Raw genomic sequence first — 21516 nt, forward strand, 5'->3', positions numbered from 1 at the left:
TCAAGGAAATTGACAGATATATAACGGCGGCATCAACGACGCCGCAAGTGATGCCGCTGCAGTTTACTTCCGGACGTCATCTTAAAATAGTGACTTTTTAGTTGTTCTATTTTTTTCCAATTTATAAATACCTAAAGATTTAAGGGACAAAATATAGGTTTAAATTTAAAAAAAAACAGGAAAATGTGCGCAATTAGCGCTTATATTGTGATCACAAAGCATGGCTTATGTTATGTATTGAAACATTATTAACAATGGAGTAACTTCCAGCCATTCTGCCAGAAAGATCTCGAATTGCTCACTCTCACATCCAGCTGAAATGTGAAATAAATAAAGCCATAATATTAACTAGCCAGATCGTAAATAATATAATTATTTATTATATGACACCAACACCTAGAGACTGAAGGGTCAGATGCAGAAGGCGGTATCTTGGTCACGGCGCGTATAGTACGTCGGTTCCTTTCTCTGCGGCCCTAACAACGTAACAACCTGGCAGCTTGGGCCCCTCTGCCGTGTCAGACGTATCTCTGCTATCTCAAAAAACATAGTTTTGAGTAAATCGACTTTAAAGTTTTGGTGAGCGTGAAAACTAATAAACTCATATATTTCGTGAGTTTATTGAGTTAAGTCATTTTTAATACGTGTTTTGTGTTTCAATAGACGTGAAGAATAATATTTCTTTACTTTTTTTTTGTAAAAGTACATAGTTTTTGAAATAAACGCATAAACATAGTTTGGCGTAACCACTGTTTCATACATTTGGTGGTTGCGCGTAACTATGTTAACTTAAAGTTAGACGAGTTCGTTGTATGAGCGCTCATACTATTTCGCGTGGCCACGGCTCGCGGGCTTATTGCGGTTTTCGTTTATCTAAAGTTAGAAGACTACATTGTATCAATTTCTAGTAAAACGTGTAACCAGGGCATGGGGAATATTGAGGTGGTCATGCGTAGTTCTTTTATCTTAAGTTGTAAGAGTTCGTTGTATTAGTGCTCCTAGTGAAACGCGTAACCAGACTACACAAGATAATCCATTTTATATTGTGCTAACTCACATTACATACAAGGAGCCCGATTTCCATCAGTCCTTACATCATTGGTTATAAAGTAGATCAATCGTATGGTGGAAAGAGCCTTATGTTTAATAGCGTTTGCATGTATTGTATGTATGTACGTATGTATGTATGTATGTATGTCTGTATGTATGTATGGGTGTGTGTGTGTTTGTTTGTATGTACTTTATTTAATATTTAATCCCAGTAAGTGTAAAAGGCGGAATTAACGGCAGAAGGTCAGTTACTCCAAAAATGTGAACCGCCTTAAAAAAAGGTTCTCAGTGTGACCCGTATGTTTGTCCGAGATTATCTCGCGTTTGGCTGAACCGAGTTTGATGCGGTATTCAGAAAAATGTTTGTTATATTTTGGAGAAGGTTTTAGTATACATAGATCTGAGCTGATGTTGAACCCTGGCTGTACCTAGTGGAACTCAGGTTTGGTGCAACATAGGCACACGCTGTTTTGGTCATCCAACACGTCTTAATGAGTAGTTGGGGGAGCAGTACCCAAGATAAAGCTGATGCTGAACCCTGGCTGTACCTAGTGGAACTCAGGTTTGGTGCAACGTAGACAAACGCTGTTTTGGTCATCTGACACGCCTTGATGAGCACTTGGGAGAGCAGTACCCAAGATAGAGCTGATGCTGAACCCCGGCTGTACCTAGTGGAACTCAGGTTTGGTGTAACATAGGCACACGCTGTTTTGGTCATCTAACACGTCTTAATGAGCAACTGGGAGAGCAGTACCTAAGATAGAGCTGATGCTGAACCCTGGCTGTACCTAGTGGAACTCAGCTTTGGTGCAACGTAGGCAAACGCTGTTTTGGTCATCCGACACGCCTTGATGAGCACTTGGGAGAGCAGTACCCAAGATAGAGCTGATGCTGAACTCCGGCTGTACCTATTGGAACTCAGGTTTGGTGTAACATAAGCAAACGCTGTTTTGGTCATCCAACTCGTCTTAATGAGCACTTGGGAGAGCAGTACCCAAGATAAAGCTGATGCTGAACCCTGGTAGTACCTAGTGGAACTCAGGTTTGGTGCAACGTAGGCAAACGCTGTTTTGGTCATCTGACACGCCTTGATGAGCACTTGGGAGAGCTGTACCTAATAGTGGAACTTAGGTTTGGTGCAACGTAGGCAAACGCTGTTTTGGTCATCCGACACGCCTTGATGAGCACTTGGGAGAGCAGTACCCAAGATACAGCTGATGCTGAACCTCGGCTGTACCTAGTGGAACTCAGGTTTGGTGTAACATAGGCACACGGCCACACGCTGTTTTGGTCATCCAACACGTCTTAATGAGCACTTGGGAGAGCAGTACCCAAGATAAAGCTGATGCTGAACCCTTGTAGTACCTAGTGAAACTCAGGTTTGGTGCAACGTAGGCAAACGCTGTTTTGGTCATCCGACACGCCTTGATGAGCACTTGGGAGAGCAGTACCCAAGATAGAGCTGAAGATGAACCCCGGCTGTACCTAGTGGAACTCAGGTTTTGGTTCAGGTTTGGTGTAAATTTATTGTGGGTATTAGAAGATATATAGTAAAAATATTAAGGTCAGTTACTCCAAAAAAATTATTCAGAATCAGAATCATTAACTATACGTTTCTATGTATTTCAAAATAAGACACTCCAGCGATCAAAATATATGTTTAAACTAATATTTTGCCCCTACTGACACTGTTTGAAACTTTTTCTTGCTTTTAGTAATAAAAATGAAAAGAAGAGTAAAAAAATATGTTTTATAAATTATGTTCATAACTTTACTTACTTTTTATGCATTTATTAGTTATCTTCTACAGAAGAAAGAAACTACTACAGAAGTATGTAACAAGATAGTACTCGTGCATTACTTATGTTATATTGTCAGTTATTTCAATTAATTTTATTTTTTATTTACGTTAAAATTTTTGTAAGTAGGTACCTGTCGGGGCTTCTAACCTCCGTGGCGACCTGACATAGACCGACTGACTGACTGGCTGACTGACATACATATTTGGAATATTGGAACATTTGGAACGACCGACATTTAAATTAAAAATTAGACATGACAATCACAAGACCAGTTGACGACTCGTTCATGACAGACAGCGGACGACGATAAACAGTTTAGTACCTATGTAAGATAACCTTATGTTAAGATTTAAAAAAAAAAACGAAATAGTTTAGTTTTTCACAGGGTTTTCAGCAATGATTACAAAGTGAGATTAGCTAAGATAATTAGTCGCACAACCTTTGTTTTCTACCACATTTCTATCACTACACATTCGTAACAAGGCTTTACTTCGTAAAAACTCATTTCAAAGACTAATTTATCATATTTTGAACAAACAACATAAAAAAACACCGGAACGCTAACTTAACCGGGTCAATATTACGTACGTAATGAAATGTAAATGTGACGTTTTCAATCAAAAGGTCATTGTCGCTTACCATAAGGACGAAAATTGCTTGTATCTATAAAGATACAAAACCAAGACAAGATACGAAAAACCTGTCAGAATGTCCTTATGATAAGCGACAATGTGGTATCTTTTGTTTGAAAACGACACAAATAAACAAATACACGTGGCAAGGAGCGACGAGCCGCTCCCTCCGCGCCCCGCCCCCCGCCTCACCGCGAGCCGCCTGTCGCCGTACTACCTGCGTGTGGTTACGCGAAACTATGATAACTCGAGATAGTAGATATCCAGTTTGCCGTAAAAAAACTGCGAAGAGTTACGCATAATTATTCTAACTTGAGTTAGAAGAGATACGCATAACTCAATGTCCAAAAATTCGAAAACGTCTATCTTAAAACATGAAATATCTCAGTAACTAAAGACATTTTTTGAAATTTTGTTTAAGTATTATATAAAGCATAGTGTCTAGTTTCATTTTGCACTGGTTAGGCGTATCTCTGCTATCTAAAGATAGCAGAGATACGTCTGACACGGCAGCCCTGCCCCGCTACCGGCGGCACCATATGTTACATTTTTTATAATGTGTTTATGTGTATATTATATGGGGCATTTTCTATGAAAAGGAACCTTATTGTCGATGGCGCTTACGCCGCACAGCAACGCGTGGCATTGTATTTATATCGGAGCATCGTGTATAATGGCGTAAGCGCCATCGACAATAAGGTCCCTTTTTATAGAAAATACCACATATAGTTTTTGTATCTTACACCTTGATATTCATATTGTAAAAAACCTAAACTTTACTGAGATTCGAAATGAGTAAAGGACAATATTAATATTATATAAAAATCATGAAATAAAACTATGAAAACGGATTATATCGCGTATATTGAATTTATAATACATCCCGACGTTTCGAACTCTTTACAGCGTTCGTGGTCAACGGGTGACTGAGGAAAAATTACAAAATGCAAAAATACCCACATACTAAAATAATGAACAATCATAGACTACAAACTTTAAGGCTGGTTGTACATGCAAAATCGGTTCATAAGGCTAGTTATACACTATAATTATTTTTCAAGTAAAGATATATATATATACGCGATAAAAAAAAAAAAAAAAAAAAAAAAAAAAAATAATAATAATAATAATAATCCGTTTTCATAGTTTTATTTCATGAGTAACTATCGCGGTAACCGAAGACAATATTATTATATAAAAATATTTCTGACTCGATTCCCGCTTCACCTCGCCAAACAATCAATATTGGAACGATGTCATCGTAATTGACTTACCAAACTTGTCGATGGACTAAATACTCAAAAACTTCGTAAGGATATTCCAACTTGGGAAACTTTCCTTTTTTCCTGACGTTAAGTCAAGGGAAAGTTAGGGGGAAAAAATGGAGTTAGGAGTATTTTTTCCTTTATAGAAAAACGCTGTAAGTCAATGGACAAAAAATGTCACTTACTCCTTTTTGTAGACGACGAAAATTTCTTCTGAAATGGCAAAATGTTGTAAGTGAATAAGAAATAATTGTGACTTACGACATTTTTGTAAGCGAGTATTTATTTCTGAGTCAAGGTAGCGTATTGGCAGAATTCGTTTTTGTAAGATGCACTGGACTGGATATAAGCCGCATTTTAGGAAAAAAGTTAAAAGTTTTATTAATAGTCTTATGATACGTGTTTTTTTTTTATAAAACGTATAAAAAATACGTGATACAGTGGAGGTAGGTATAATCTGCATATGTAAATAATAGCGGAAAAAACTTTCTGCCATTTTCTAATAGTATTAGAAATTAAGATAATATATCTACAATTCGCGCTTAAAACATCTTCTAATTGTAATAGTTTCACACATGAAGGCATAACCCCTTTTTTATAAACTACCTATTACAAAATCATATAGATAGTTTTTTTCTGTGGTTAGTGGTGGTTGATTTATTTTCTATTTTCTATTGATGCTGTAGCAATTGGCCTGGGGCTCGTTTCTCAAAAGCTTGTAAACTTGTAATACAAGCGGATGTCACTTTTGACAGCTTCTGTTAGAAAGGGACTTCCATTTGTATTACAAGCTACAAGCTTCAAGAATCATGGTGTCCCTTTCTAATATATGGCACTATCCCTTTCGGCTATTTAGGGTTGCCTAATTTAAGTCATTATCTTATCTGTGGTCGTGCACGCAAAGGGACGTCAAGTTGTGCCAACCCTAATAATTGCTGGGAGCAATGCTGAGCCGAACGGAGCCGAATTTGCCCGAAGCGAAGAGTTCCGCACCCCTGCTAGTACTCCAATATGCAAGAGCTATAAATATGCAAGTTAGACGTTAACGATTTTTTTTTTTTTCGATTTTCAAATTCTAGGTGGTTTAATCTCTTTTTTTAGGGTTCCGTACCCAAAGGGTAAAAACGGGACCCTATTACTAAGACTCCACTGTCTGTCTGTCCGTCTGTTCTTCTGTCTATCACCAGGCTGTATCTCATGAACCGTGAGAGCTAGACAGTTGTAATTTTCACAGATGATGTATTTCTGTTGCCGCTATAACAACAAATACTAAAAACAGAATAAAATTAATATTTAAGTGGGGATCCCATACAACAAACATGATTTTTTGCGTAATGGTACGGAACCTTTCGTGCGCGAGTCCAACTCGCACTTGGCCGGTTTTTTTCTCTATTTATATTTGTTGTCACTGATTAGACAAAAAGTTAAAATATAAAGTAAACATTACAGATGGTAATTTTTTCATATAAATTAGAATCTTTTTAAACAGGCAAATGATGAATTAATGTGAATTAGGCAAAGCATACCAATTAAAGGACTTAATTAAAATGGGATACGCCTTTTACCAGGGAAGAGGATTACAGTAGGTATTTGAGTATGAAAATATTAATATTAAATTTGTGGCAGAATTAGGAAAGGATCAAAATAATTTAGCATTTATACGTAATTAAAATGGTATTCATCATGAAAATACCGGTATACAAAGTAATATATGAAAGAAAGGTGAAAACATTTAAATAGGTAATTTAGACGTAATATATAGGCGTGGTTTTTTCACAATTTCTACAGAAATTACAGTTATTGAAGAATATACGAACATGCTACTTATATTAATCATAGAGTAACTTATACTAGAGCGGTACTGTCATAGTAAATTTTGTAACCCCAGTAAATTCACTGCCATCTGTCAACACACTTTAAACTAAAATTGAAGATTTGTAAAAATACGATAAAATGTATTTAAATATAGATAAATGATTTTTTTATATTTGCATTAATTACTTTGATGATTTTGACCCATGTTCTTTCACTGATATGCGTTAAAATTGTTAAATAACAAACGAAACCGTCAACGCCATCTATACGACTGTAGGCCAAAACTAGTAGCGCCCTCTGAACGAGAATCAAATTTTCTTGATTTTCGAGGCACGTTTTTTCCTTAGACTGTATCCATCTATTACGGAGTTATATCTATCTTTGTATTAATTTAAGAAACACGATTTTCACTTATAATTTTAAACTAATACGGGACTTAATCGGCTAAACAAAAGTTTATTTATGGCCTTACGTTTCGAACGTGACGTTACGTTCGTAGTCACAGACAGACTATAAGTCTTTTCCGCGAACACGATGAGTATTTTTACGCGGTTTAAAATTATAAAATTACTTATTTTAAAAAGTCAGTACCTGACTGAATTCATGCACAAAATAAATATCTCCACTTTCCAGTATACGTAGGTACATTTCCTAAATGTTTACAAGAAACATAAATACTTATCCACAAATTAAAATGTCTAAAACCTAACCCTACTTAAATAATCCGTACATCCCTCAAAGTCCCAGATAAGCATTTTAGTCCCAAAATATTCAATTAATTTCTTGCCTGGTCCCGATTTTAGTAATATGTGGATGAATTGACTTCAGATTTTTGAAATTAATTTCAGCTTCAAAGGTTTGTCGTTTTTTCGTAAAGGGACGTGAGTGAAATAAACCTTATTATTATATTTTAATGGCTTTTGCCTTTCGTAGGTACTTATTTATTATAGTCTGGTTATTATTGGAAAACAGAAGGTTGAGATAGTAGCGAAATTCTGAAGCGTTTTGCCTTCATGTACATATTATCTTAGTTTGACTACAAATTCGTTTGTATCTCTCTCAGTTACTTAAAGGTTAGCTTAAAGAGATCCCTTAAAGGGGATAAGTTCGCCTTTGTACACATTTACTGTATTATCTCTGTGTTATGTACTTGTTTTGTGCAATAAAGTGTTTACTACTATTACTACTATTACTACTAATTCATGTTGGTTCACAAAAAATATTAGCTGAAATCAGGGATCGTAACCGGTTTTTTGCAAAAACTTCCAAATAGTAATATTTTTCGAACTATTTTATACTCTAAAATGGAGGACTTTTTTAGGTAAAAACTTCGTATTATTAGATTGCCCAATTAGAAATGAAATAATTAACAATGAACGAAACAATTCCCTTTTCGTTCCCATACAAAAAATACTGGTATATGATCCCTGGCTGATATTGATAAAAAATCTTAAATACCTACATTTTTTACTTTTATTTCGTATCAGTTCAGTACACAATCATAAAAAGGAGGGGTGTTTTTGTCTAACCCTTTGGGATGCAGACTAATGCTATTTGTTTCATGTGTAATAATGTTATAAATTAAGACCTATTCGTATAAATTATATGTTACGAAATCAGATATTGAAAACGGCTGTAAAATAAAAGTGTCTATTAGTATATTATTATAACAGTATAAATAAATATTTTGGTCGATGATTACATAAACAATATTGATTTTACCTTTTATTCGTTGCACTACACTTGTGTACGTACATTCCAACTATCGCAAACTAATAGCAAATACATATGGGGCATTTTCTATGAAAAGGGACCTTATGGTCGATGGCGCTTACGCCGCATAGCGTCGCGCGCCATTGTATTTATATAGGAGCATCGTTTATAATGGCGTAAGCGCCATTGACAATAAGGTCTCTTTTTATAGAAAATACCACATATGCACTTTCCCCTTAACGCCATACGCTTTCCTCCCTAGGGCCCAAAGTGTCCGCTAGCAGCTGCCTTCACTCAGAGGTAATGGCGATTCAAATAAAACAATATAAACTTTTTACTGACACTTAAGCCTTGTTTGTTTGTTTAATTAAACTTTTGGTTAATAAATAAGGGCTGCGCCAAGGTGAGTTGCCTTTGGAAATAAAGGTAAGGATTTTGTTGGTCAATTTTGTACTTAATGAAAGTTACTAAATTATATATATTTTATATATTGATTAATTATATTATGAAGATATGAAGATGACTATTATTTTACTCACCGTGTTTATTTAACTGTGATGTATGTTTTGATTTTGAATAATTGTATATTTCACAATCAGATAGCAATGCAATTATTCAACATATCACATTTCAGAAGAAAAGTATATTTATATTTATTATAAATAGTAATTTCCTAATTCCTATTTATCAAGTGGACGGCTTTCTAAAGAAACACTACTTACACGATGTTTCTTCTCAATTAAAATGTTTGTACCTAATTAAACAACAACTCTAAACTAAGTGAGATACTCCACCTAACTTACAGAAAACTTTAACAAAGATTAACACCGAGTGATATTCATTTTCCGACACGGCCATCCTGACATTTAGCACGACCTCTGATTATACACACTTGATACTATATTTGATATCAAATTATACTGGGTATAGAGGAAACGTCGTGATGAAACGTTTTGTAAGCACGCTGGGGTATAAACTTGATTCTGAGTTAAATTTGGGGCCATGTGTCACTCGAAATTACTTCACGCTCGTACTTTAATCGTTCTTTGTTTGAATGTAGACATTAAACTTGAATTATGTTGATGGGTGTCAAGGGAAATTATCTGGGGTTTTAGGCCTTTAGAGAGATACTTGTACTTTCGTTTAAAAATCAATATGTTTATATGCATTCGTATAGAATTATTTTGTTATGTGCTTTAACTTTCAGTCTCATCATCATCATAATTTAAGAGCATGACGGTCTCGGTGGAGTATGCGCCAGTTTTCTCGCTCCTCGGCCAGGTTCTTTAGGTCCCTGTAAGACACGACATTTGCTTTCGCTTTCAGTTGTTGTGTGTAGCTTGCTCGTGGTTTTCCTCTGCCTCTTCTCGCTTCGATCTTGCCTTCTAATGTAAATTGCCTTTCAGTCTCATATGAAGCGCAAATTGTGATAAATATTATTACTTCGGCAACAGATAGTAGAAGTTGACTAGTGGCACAAGCTAGTTTGATCTTCCTACCAGTTAGCCTTAATTGTTTCTTATACGTATCATAGCTCCTAAAAAAACTCTAAACTGCGCTCTACCACATATGCCTTTAGTAGGTGAGTAACATTATAAGCAAAGAATTAAATAAGTAAATAAATAAAGTATCCTCTTTTATTATTGATTAATTTGGCTCTTAAACGTGTGGGTAAAAAATGGAACCTTCTCTTCGTAGGTATATTTCCATAAACATAAAACTCAGATAAAAATTGCTGACCTATAGCACAAACAGACAATATATTCTTCACGCGTATCTCTGTATTCTTTCTTTCATAGAGCTTCGGATTAGAGGGCTTTAATAAACGACGTGCCGTTACATTTGTCTTGACCCTACGGATGACAGAGCTGAGATTTTGGACCTTGAGTGTAAAAGGCCATATACTCGCTGAAATTATTAATGCTCACGGACTGAAAGAGGATTTGTAGTTGACAATTATAAAAAATGATATAAATATATGATATATTAAAATTGTAGATGACAAATACTTATATTTAACAATCAGGGATATAATTTTATAAGTAGTTTTTATATTGACATAAGTACCACCATAGAGTAACTTATACTAGAGCGGTACTGTCATAGTAAATTTTGTAACCCCAGTAAATTCACTGCCATCTGTCGACACACTTTAAAACAAAAAATGAAGATTTATAAAAATACGATAGAATGTATTTAAATATAGATAAATGATTTTTTTATTTGCATTAATTATTTTTTATGATTTTGACCCATGTTCTTTCGCTGATATGCGTTAAAATTGTTAAATAACAAACGAAACCGTCAACGCCATCTATACGACTGTAGACCAAAACTAGTAGCGCCCTCTGAACGAGAATCAAATTTTCTTGATTTTCGAGGCACGTTTTTTCCTTAGACTGTATCCATCTATTACGGAGTTATATCTATCTTTGTTACCACTAAATGACTACAGCATCATCTTTTGTCCATACGCTTTTTATAACCTACCCACACATTAATGCTTAATCAACCTACGTCTTGATGGTACGCATCAATTAAATTATAACTTAAAAAGGATTTTCGTTATAAAAGAAAACGTACTTAAGTTATTGTACCTACTATATAATTGTGTATTTTGTTAACTGTGTATTTCTTATGTTTGTCAATTGATGTTTAAAACTGTGTCGTGCAGCAATAAAATGAATGCCATCTATCTACCTATCTACTTCAAACGTATTTAAATATAAATTTACCAATAAAATTATTAGTTAAGACAGAGACACGTAACATCTATTCAAATATAAACCTAAGTTACCAAATTCATATTTATACCAGCCTATTCGTGCGTTAATTTGGCGCCAAACTAACGTACGAGCAAATTAATATGTAGAAAATGAATATTCAGCACAACCCCACAGCCCTACCAGTACCAGCCCCCGGTTTTACAAACTATTGCTTGCTAATATACAACAGGGTGTTATTCTCGTGCAAACCAGTAAAGATTTGACCTTCGATTATATATTGTTGTTTTGGATGGAGAGGTCACTTATAATGGTTTTCCTGCGCTTACTAAGCACAAAATAGGAATAATCAGGTATTGAACTCGGACAAAAGAAAATATGGCGACCACTTAGCTTGATTGCTTTTATTTATAAATTAATCCTTTATTACAGTTTCGTGTAGAAACTTTTCTTTTCTTTTAAAAGTTAATTTCTTGAATTAACGACAAAAAAGTACGAGTTATTGCAAGATTGCGATGTAATTACTAATGTAATCGCAATTTTTATACATTTTTAATGCGATGATACTTTTTCTAGAGAAAAAACACTCGGCGTTTACAGAATGGTACTCAAGAGATTAAAATTGCTCTTTTTTGTCCCTTACAACGTTTTTCTAACACAAGTCCAATTGTATATATTTTTTTTATTTACACGCTTCTTTTTTGGGCAATTCGTTTTGTTTGAATAAAATATATTTAGTTTATTTGAGCATTCGTGAGTTACATTTGTACGCCCTATTTAAATTCCCTCGTGCAGAAAATTGAACCTTAAATCACTCAGGTGTACATACGCAATATGAAATTCTGTTTTAATTATAATACGCCGCCAACGAATTTACTCGCTTTGTAAATAATATAGGTAGATATCAGGTTTATAAAGGTCTTGTCACATGAAACGGATTTGAGTTAAATATCAAATTAATTTGCTTAGCTGATGCAGAGTGCATTAACTTCGTACTAAGGTACCTAATCCCGTAACTCCGATATAAAAAATGTAAATACCAAAAAAAAATTTACAAATATCACTTAGTAATAATTAGCTATATGCATGATGTAGGTCATTATATGGTACTACATCATTTGGATCTAATTCAGATACAACCTTTTGAAGTACATAATTTTGACGATCGGTCTGGCCTAGTGGGTAGTGATCCTGCCTGTGAAGCCGATGGTCCTGGGTTCGAATCCCGGTAAGGGCATTTATTTGTGTGATGAGCACAGATATTTGTTTCTGAGTCATGGATGTTTTCTATGTATTTAAGTATTTGTATAAGTATTATATATATTATTGTCTTCGGTTACCGCGATAGTTACTCATCACCCGTTGACCACGAACGCTGTAAAGAGTTCGAAACGTCGGGATGTATTATAAATTCAATATACGCGATATAATCCGTTTTCATAGTTTTATTTCATTATTATATATATTGTTGTCTGAGTACCCACAACACAAGCCTTCTTGAGCTTACCGTAAAACACTTAATAATAAAACACTTACCACACAATACGGCAACCAGATTCCTCGTAGTGGCACACATTTTGGCTACCACCAACTACACTGCACATAGTCTCACTGTCAAACACTGTCTCACTGTCAAACACTGTCTTACTGTCAAACGTCTAGCACATTGTCACTAACACAACACTACACCATGTCACTATTTGAGCGTTTTATGATGTCTGCATATCTGTAAAGAAAAAAACACATTTGTAAAAACATTTCTTTCCCGCTAATTCAAATTTAATGTGGTATGGTATTATTGCCTAACACGATGACAAGATCCATCCATGCAATTAAGTTAAGTAAAAAAAAACAACAAAATATATAAGTACAATAATAATATGGTCATAATACTAGCAATAGTATATATTTTAAATTATAAAAATAATTACATAAAATATTTGGTGTAAAATAACGACGGAATTTCTTGTCCAAGAAATAAACTCAAATTCTTCGAAACGAATATATTAACAGTAATAACTAGGGCTCGCGGTCGAATCCGTGTTTCGTTTACACGTTTCGAATACCCGTGTCCGAATAATACGTAAACGGTTTTCTGGCCCGTTCCGCACGTTTAATTAAGAAACGTGTAGTTAAGACCCGTGTACACGGATAAACGGGTATTCGAAGATACGTATCTTATTTATCCGTGGCTCCGGACACGTCCTTGACGATAGTAGCGAAGGAACGAACGCCAGCTACAAATGAATAGACAAAAGATTCATGACGAGTTTCTGTCATATTTAACCTTATTCCGTGGGTCATAGAGTCGAAATTCAATAAACGGTTTAGAAAACCCTTTCTTGAGCAGGTAGTTTTTGCTTGCAATAGGTATTATATACGAGTATTCACGCTTCTTATCAAAGTAGTATTTTATATAGCACTTTAAATAGCTACTTTTTTTATGTTGCAGGTTACCAATATAGTAAAAAAAACCTGCTAGTACCTATTTAAAAAAAATATTAGAACCATCGAGTTCAGTATGTAGGCAGGAAGTCAAACTAATGTTCGAAATTGGCATTAAGTAAGTATTTATAAAAAAAATACATTTTTAACTTGCTTCTTTATTTTTAGTTTAATTTGAGAACATGATATGAAATTGTATTTCTTGTCTTGTAGGTACACCTTATAAAACAAAGTCCCCCGCCGCGTCTGTATAGGTATGTTAGCGATAACCAGACCTCACCTATGAATGAAGTGTTTCTTTGGGAATGTTTATGTGTATATTTTGTTAAGGTTTTGTTTAAATTGGTAGAAATATGACGATGTTTGCTAATGAAGTTAGAATAAATCACGCTGGCTAGGAGCTTAATCGAAAACGCTGCCCAATCTATTTGAGATATAACGACACAATGTATGGTGGAATTGTCTATCTTTCATTGGTCTACAAAAAAGTGCGCGATGGCTGTCTGTCTATATTTTAAGAATAATTAACCCATTATTAACTTCTAAAAAAACCGGACAAGTGCGAGTCGGACTCGCCCACCGAAGGTTCCGTACAAAATTTAATTTTAAATTGTTTTTGTTATGGCGGCAACAGAAATACATCTGTAAAAATTTCAACTGTCTAGATATCACGGTTCATGAGATAAAGCCTAGTGAGTGGTGACAGACTGATGGATAGTGAAGTCTTAGTATTATTAGGCTTCCGAAGTGAATACTTGTTACAGAATGTATTTTATTATGCTTGACTCTCCATGCGAAGCCGGGGCGGGTCGCTAGTTATTAATAAACACTTTAAATCAACTTGATAAAATTGCACCTTCTCAATAAATTCTAATTGTTTTTGCTCTAGGTACCTCTTACCATAGTAAAACGCTTTTTAGTGGGGTGCGGCTACAAAACAATGGAAAACATTTTCTTGTGCAGATGTTTTGACCTTATTACAACGACATAAAGCTTATAATTGTCGGTGACACTTGTGATAATAGTTTGGGAACCTACATGTTTTCGACGATGATAAACAAAAGGATATTGGAAAACAATGGATGGATGGACCACCGGTCGGCAACGTGCGCATTTAAGTTTATTACCTGAACTCTAGTGAGAAAGTGACTAAAGTGAATTATGAATGATTACCAATTTAAAGATCTATCTTAATGTAATTAGCAATATTATCGCAAGTTATCCAAGGTAGTATGGGTTTTTATGGTTCTTGGGTAAAATTCTGCCTTTCATTTGAGCATGATTACTCGATAATCCCGCTTTTGTGGTCCTAAGTTTTTTGCGCCGTTGGCAGGTTTGTTGTTTTCGCAAAGCAGTAATAGACCCGAGATAAAAATAACCACGAAATCATTAAACTGTTATTTTTAATTAATATTGTATTCTGCCTGCACACCTATTATTAACGAAAATACTATACCATTATGTAATTATAAAAAAAAACTATGATCGATATCAAATTTATGTAATTAGCTTAGAAGCAATCGGTTTTATTAAATGATATAAATAGTTTAAAATAAAAATTATGTATACCTACTATTAAACACAGGAAGATGGCTCAGTACCTATGTTTTATCAATACGGTTAAAAACAATTTAAAAAAAAGTAATTGTGCGGTTTTATGAAACCACGATGCAAGTGAAACTTTTTTCGGATTGTAGGTATTTAACTAAAAAAATTCGGAAATTAATTCGAATTACGGTATTAAAATCGCGGTTTTAATGTTAACTTAATAAATGGGGGCGATATAATAAAAGTTTCACTTTAAAAATCGTACGACAAACGAATTCATCTGAAGTCAACATAATAATAGTGGAAAGTGGACCTTGTTACTATTGTACATTGGCTCAAACTGGTTCGGAGTATTTGGACCCGTTCGGAACGGTCTTAAGTACCCGTGTAAACGGAGATACGTGTCTGAGATACGTTTCTTGGGAACGTTCCTTCGAAACGTTTTCGAATCCCGGCGGTTCCGTGTAAACCGGGTTCTTAGTACCGCCGGGCTTAAGAACACGGGTATTCGTTTCGGCGTGTAACACGGATACCGGGAGCCCTAGTAATAACGTTTCGATTATTAACATGGGATTTGAAATATAAAGAGTTCAAACCTCAATCTCTAGATTAATATTTAATTAAATCCAGTTACTCTAATACCATACGATAAATAAATATTGTTCAAATTAAAATAATGAATATTAAAATGTAAATTTGAAATAAGTATATAATGTAATCAGAATCAGAAACACATGTTAAAATAATGACAAAATTTGCATGTTTCACTATTAGGTATACCTATGTTAAGTATAGGATTAAGTGTATGTTGCTATGCCCTGACGGGTGCATGTTGTAACCTAAACTACAAAAAAGACCTATTGTAACACATGTATGCAATAAACGATATGATATGATATGAAATAGGAAACACCAATTAAAAGAAGACCCCATCATGTATCATGTCCCTTACGTCACTTTAAATATTAAGTACACGTTTACCCCAAGCTAAGCGTGTCCCTTACATCATTTTACGTATTAAGTCCGTATCCGAAAGCTATCACAACAAGATTCAACCATTACGGTAAAAACACCAAAAGCATGTCGCGCATCACCCACACGTTATTTTTTCTACGAGCACATGGCATGGCAAAACCACTTAACCCGAGAACTTGTAGTTTTAGTGCCGTGTGATTTGGATGATGTAAGCGTTCATTTTGGCAATTTGCGGATAGAAAGTTATGGTAAAAATGATTGTACTGGGAATTATGATATCAAAAAATTACATTATTGTTGTATTACAAGTTACAATATACACGCAATATACTAAAATTTAAAAAAATTGTTAGATATTTTAAAGAGTTACATTTATTTAACTGAAATAATTAAGTCAAACTTTAGGCCAAACAGAGAAGAATACTTGATTATTAATATTGAAAAAATCATACTTAAAGAAATGTAAACATACATTATTTACTACATGCTCAAAAAAGGCATTTCAGACCTACCAAAAATAGAGTATAACTATAATTTAATAAACTACTATAAAACTTAAGCTTCAAATAAATCTTAAACCTTCTAAAACACTTTCTTCCACAGCATTAAAATCGCCTTTAAATAGGATTATACGAAAATGAATTCAGAAATTACGACACTATTATTTTTAAATCAAAATAAATAACGCTCATAAATTATGCCCATAAACGTCTCAATTTGAGTTATGGCAGTTTCCCCCGAGCACAAATCAAAAGGAACGATTTTGTTAATATTTGGACTTAATAAAATAAACTTTTATTTCTACCTAAGCCTGAAGCAATAAACGCTGGATTTATTTTCATGCACTTTTATATGGATTTTGTTTGATATAAAATTATATTGAAAGCTTTTACTTCTACAATATTGAGTCCGGAATATGATATTCAATTTTTTTTAAATAAACTGGTTACTTCGATTGAGAATAAGATATATTATCAGCCCTATCGTACCATAAAAAGCCTTATGACTATGGATGGTATAGAAAGGATGCCAATCTCTTATGGCAGAATTGTTGCAAATGTGACCGCTTTCAGCTTTAAATAATAGTTCCTAATCTCTCCGGTGGCGCTAGTTAGGCTCTGGGACATGATTATAACATGAACTAACAAATAACCCGACCAAATTACGTAGGTTGTTTTTGGTAGTATTTCGGTGTATGGTGGCGCCGTCTAATTACTGTTTTTTTGATGGACACTTTTCATACATAGAGATTTGGCTCCTTTATATAGTCTCCATGCTTATGACTGTGAGTTTTGACGCTGTTTACGCTTTCAGTGGCATACGTCATATTTAAGTTGTAATCATAACTTTCTCTCAATTAATAAAATTACAAATTTTATCGACCTAATCGACAGTTTCCGGCTCTTGCCACTTTAAGGGATATTATATAATTACACAATATAAATATGATTATAAAACAGTCACTCTATCAAATTTTAATTTATATTTCAAGCCTTGGTAAGCCTTTGTAAATAGGGGTGTTAAAACCATTTTACTGAAACCTTGATTAATCGATGGAGCCTAAACACACAAAATATTTTGGCGTACTCAGAATTACTTTTACTTTGACTTTTTTTTGTAAAGATAAACTAAATTAATGGAAAAAAAACCAGCCAAGTGCGAGTCGGACTCGCGCACGAAGGGTTACGTACCATTACGGAAAAAAACAGCAAAAAAATCACGTTTATTGTATGGGAGCCCCATTTAAATATTTATATTATTCGGTTTTTTGTATTTGTTGTTATAGCGGCAACAGAAATACATCATCTGTGAAAATATCAACTGTCTAGCTATCACGGTTCATGAGATACAGCCTGGTGACAGACAGACAGACGGACAGACAGACGGACAGACGGACGGACAGACGGACAGACGGACAGCGGAGTTACCCTTTGGGCACGGAACCCTAAAAAACGAATTTCAATTCAATTTACGATCTAGGAACCCTCGTCTTCCAAAAAACCGTTTACAATTTTTCTTTTGTTACCCATAAAAACGTAACGACATATTAATTTTGTAGATAAAAAGTATTATATTCTGGGTAATAGTTGTAAAACACGACATGTTGAGTCCCCCTGGCATCGTAAAATTTCGTTTGGCTAAATAAATAAACCGGATTTTGTTATCATTCTTTCTGGAGACCGCACCGCACTGACTGATCCGATTTGGATTGAAATTGTTAGAGTGGAAGAATCAGGGGACATGTTTTCGAATGTCCTTTACGTCAAAACGATATTGACGTCTTGGATGAGTTTAGGTTATTGCCAAATTTGAAAAGTGACGCATTGATCTTTTTGTAGAGATTCGCCAGTTACCCTGAACCAGGCTAATTAGCCTATTATATTATATTAGGCCCAGACCTAGAAAATTAAGATATTGTTAGCTTATCATAATTGTAGTATATGTGGTTAGCTAAAAGATGATAATGCACTAAATTTTCGTATAAATGATATGGATAATAAGTTTAAAATCCAACCATGTTTTGACAAATAGTAAATGTTTTTAAGCCTCGTGTGCTTTACGACAATAACGAACTCTACCGACCTTTATGTTTTTTGTCGCTTACGCTGAAATGTTTTTTTGCCACACGCTTTCGAGAAATATTTTATCGATAAGACAAAGACCAAACTAGGTTATCTTTCTTATCTGTTCCATGATTCATAAAAAAGTCCATATTTATATCTTTAATTCATGAGTATAGCTTGGCTGTGCTCCAATATATTAAGCATTCGATACAGGTCAGTATTTATATTAGTAAGTACATATCATATGATTTATATCAGAGTTGTTTACCTTTTTCTAAAAAGGACCTTTTACCCTTTACTTGTTCTTTGATAAATATATACATTACCAAATTCGATATAACTTATGTCATAGGTGTTACTTACGTGTTTTGTTTTCACTACTTTCCTATCTTTCAGGTAAACGGTAAACAGGTTTAGTATTTCAACAACATATCATATAATATTATGAATAAGAAAGGTTTTTGGTTACAATAAAGCTTATTTACTTTATGTCATGCCCTATAAAGATGGACTTTAGGGTGATTTAATTGATATGTGTAAACTAGTGATTCGATTTTAAGTTAAAAAAAAGCATCAAATCCAAACCACAGTATAGGCTTCTATATGTTTCAAAAGACATTGGGAGTGCAAGAAGAAATTGAAAACTCACATAATTGGAGCTGCGATTACTTCAAGGCAAAAAAATATAGCAGAGTCGAATATCTACGCTATTTTATAAATAAGTGAAAAAAGCACGTTTTGCTTGTTTTTCTAACAAACCGCGTTTAAAATTAAACCACGTAAACCTACACAAAACCTAATTAATGTGGCCCGGTCGCAGCCTCATTATGTGTTTTTCGAAAAGCTCACAGACTGGTTGGTTGCAACACTCTTTAACCCACGCTCTAGTGTCGCGTGTGCCGTGATTTGGTGGCGACAGCGACGAATCTGTCCAACCACACTAACAGAGGGCCTACCGCGAACACCAACGTTCGCAAATTTCGGGCATCTTTCTCTTCAATATTTAAGGCTTACTTAGAGTAACGGAGAAATACGAACTTCAATTTTCGCGCGGTTATAGGCCAGGTGCCACAGTTGTCAACTTTGTTATTGTCGTTGCTAGGCGTCCATAGGCCACGATTACCGCTTACCATCAATAGACTGTATTGTATATGTAAGCTTGATTACCACAAAATTGTAATGCCTATTTTGAGGAATCTTAACACTGCGATGCGAGGTTGTATTGCCCACGTGGTACGGTTTTTTAATTATTTCACGGTACTACTGTGGAATAAAATTCATTAATATTTTGAATTATGTGTAGTATAGCAGACATTAATGCTTGTCACTTGGCCCACCGCCTCAAACCCTATGTAGGCGGCAAAATGTTTGTGAGAGGCAATTATTTTGTCTGCCCGTCCGTGCGTTTGTCGAGCCTTTGTTTCCGTCGCATCGAATCAAACCTTTTTGGTGTACACATACACAAACAACACTAGTTCAAAAAAACGCTTCTACATCCTACACAATAGAGTACACACGTTATCTTTTTTTATTGTATAAAATGTACCGTACGTCCGTTGGCACTTACGACCGAATGCTTCCCAGTTGTATTGGACATTTGAAAAAAATAACGTAAACGCCATTCTCCCTTAGATCACATTTTACACGGAAATATACGCCAAAATATGCAAGAATTCAATTTTTTCGAGCAATATCAATCCCAATTGAATGGCGTAAAATGATATTTTTATGAACGAACGTGAATAAGAGCTAGCGAAAGTAACGAATGTTAATTTTCATATTCTATTTGCGAAGTTTTGTTGATTTTATTTTCGAATTGTTAGTTTTATTTTCACGTTGGAAACGGAATTTGAAACATTATAATTTCGAAACGAACGTGTTTATATAGGTTTTTTTTACAACCAACGTAGGTAATATTTGTTTTACTTGCAAAAATAAAAAAATTCCGTTATCAAAAAAAGTTCACTGTTTACCCTTATTACATTGAAGCTGAAAGAAAAACATTTGACAAGGCGTACTCATATTCAATTTCTATTACATTATATTTATTAAATTATCTTGTCTTCTTCTTCTTATGGTGCAGTCTCCTGCCAGAGGTTGGCTATCATTAAGGCTGTTTTTACTTTTGACGCTGCAGCTCGAAACAGCGATCTGGTGCTTGAACCAGCACCTGAGGTTTTTGAGCCACGAGGTACGTCTTCTCCCAGGTTTTGGATTTTCCCCTGTATTATCAGCTGGAGGAGGTGGTATTAGTCTTTTCGTAATACATGACTAAATTACTGCTGTTTCCGAATTTTCTTGGAATAAATATAAATTTGATTAGTACCTACATAATAAATTATAGTTAATAAAAAATGTATTAAATGACATAATAAAAGCCAAAAGGTTAAATAGTTTAAAACCGTTATTAATTGCCGTAAAAACTTACTTTTTTTACTAAAAGTGTAACATAATGATATTAATGATCATTTTATATCATAATAAAAACGTTATACTGCTTATAACCGTAACTTTTGTGTGGTATTTAATTTACGACCAACGTTAAGCGAAATGAAATAAGTAGGTACAGTCGAAGGCAAAAATATCGATCCAGACAAATGCCACAAAAATATATGAACACGACTTTATTGTCTAAGGTGTAAGAGCGTACACATATTTTTGAAACTTTGGGAATGTATATATATTTATGCCCTTGGCTACAAAAATACACGCTGGCTGTACGTTAAATTACGAGTATATTTGAGCTTTATGTTTTTATCGCATATTAGGAAATAGGGAAACTTCTCAACTATTTTCTAATACTAATATTATAAATGTGAAAGTGTGTCTGTCTGTCTGTTACCTCTTCACGCTTAATTAAAAAAAACGATAATTAAAAATAAATAAAACCCAAAAAGCTTAATCCCTTTATGAATATTGCCTTTAAGCGGCGTATTGTAAACGAGAGTTTATTGTTCTCGCCCCATTTGAAAATTATGTAAATT

The 21516-nt window shown here is 34.4% G+C and overlaps 1 protein-coding gene across 1 annotated transcript in view; it reads right to left on the reverse strand.

Moving 5' to 3' along the window:
- Positions 1-21516, reverse strand: part of LOC134751677 (irregular chiasm C-roughest protein-like) — a 77846-nt gene that overhangs the window by 38895 nt on the left and 17435 nt on the right. Inside the window, exon 2 of the mRNA XM_063687122.1 lies at positions 12537-12726. Coding sequence (XP_063543192.1) covers positions 12537-12576 — 40 coding nt within the window. The 5' untranslated portion in view covers positions 12577-12726. The remainder of the gene's footprint in view (positions 1-12536; positions 12727-21516) is intronic.

The sequence above is a fragment of the Cydia strobilella genome, chromosome 23 (genome assembly GCF_947568885.1).
Source record: "Cydia strobilella chromosome 23, ilCydStro3.1, whole genome shotgun sequence".
NCBI classification, from domain to species: Eukaryota; Metazoa; Arthropoda; class Insecta; order Lepidoptera; family Tortricidae; genus Cydia; species Cydia strobilella.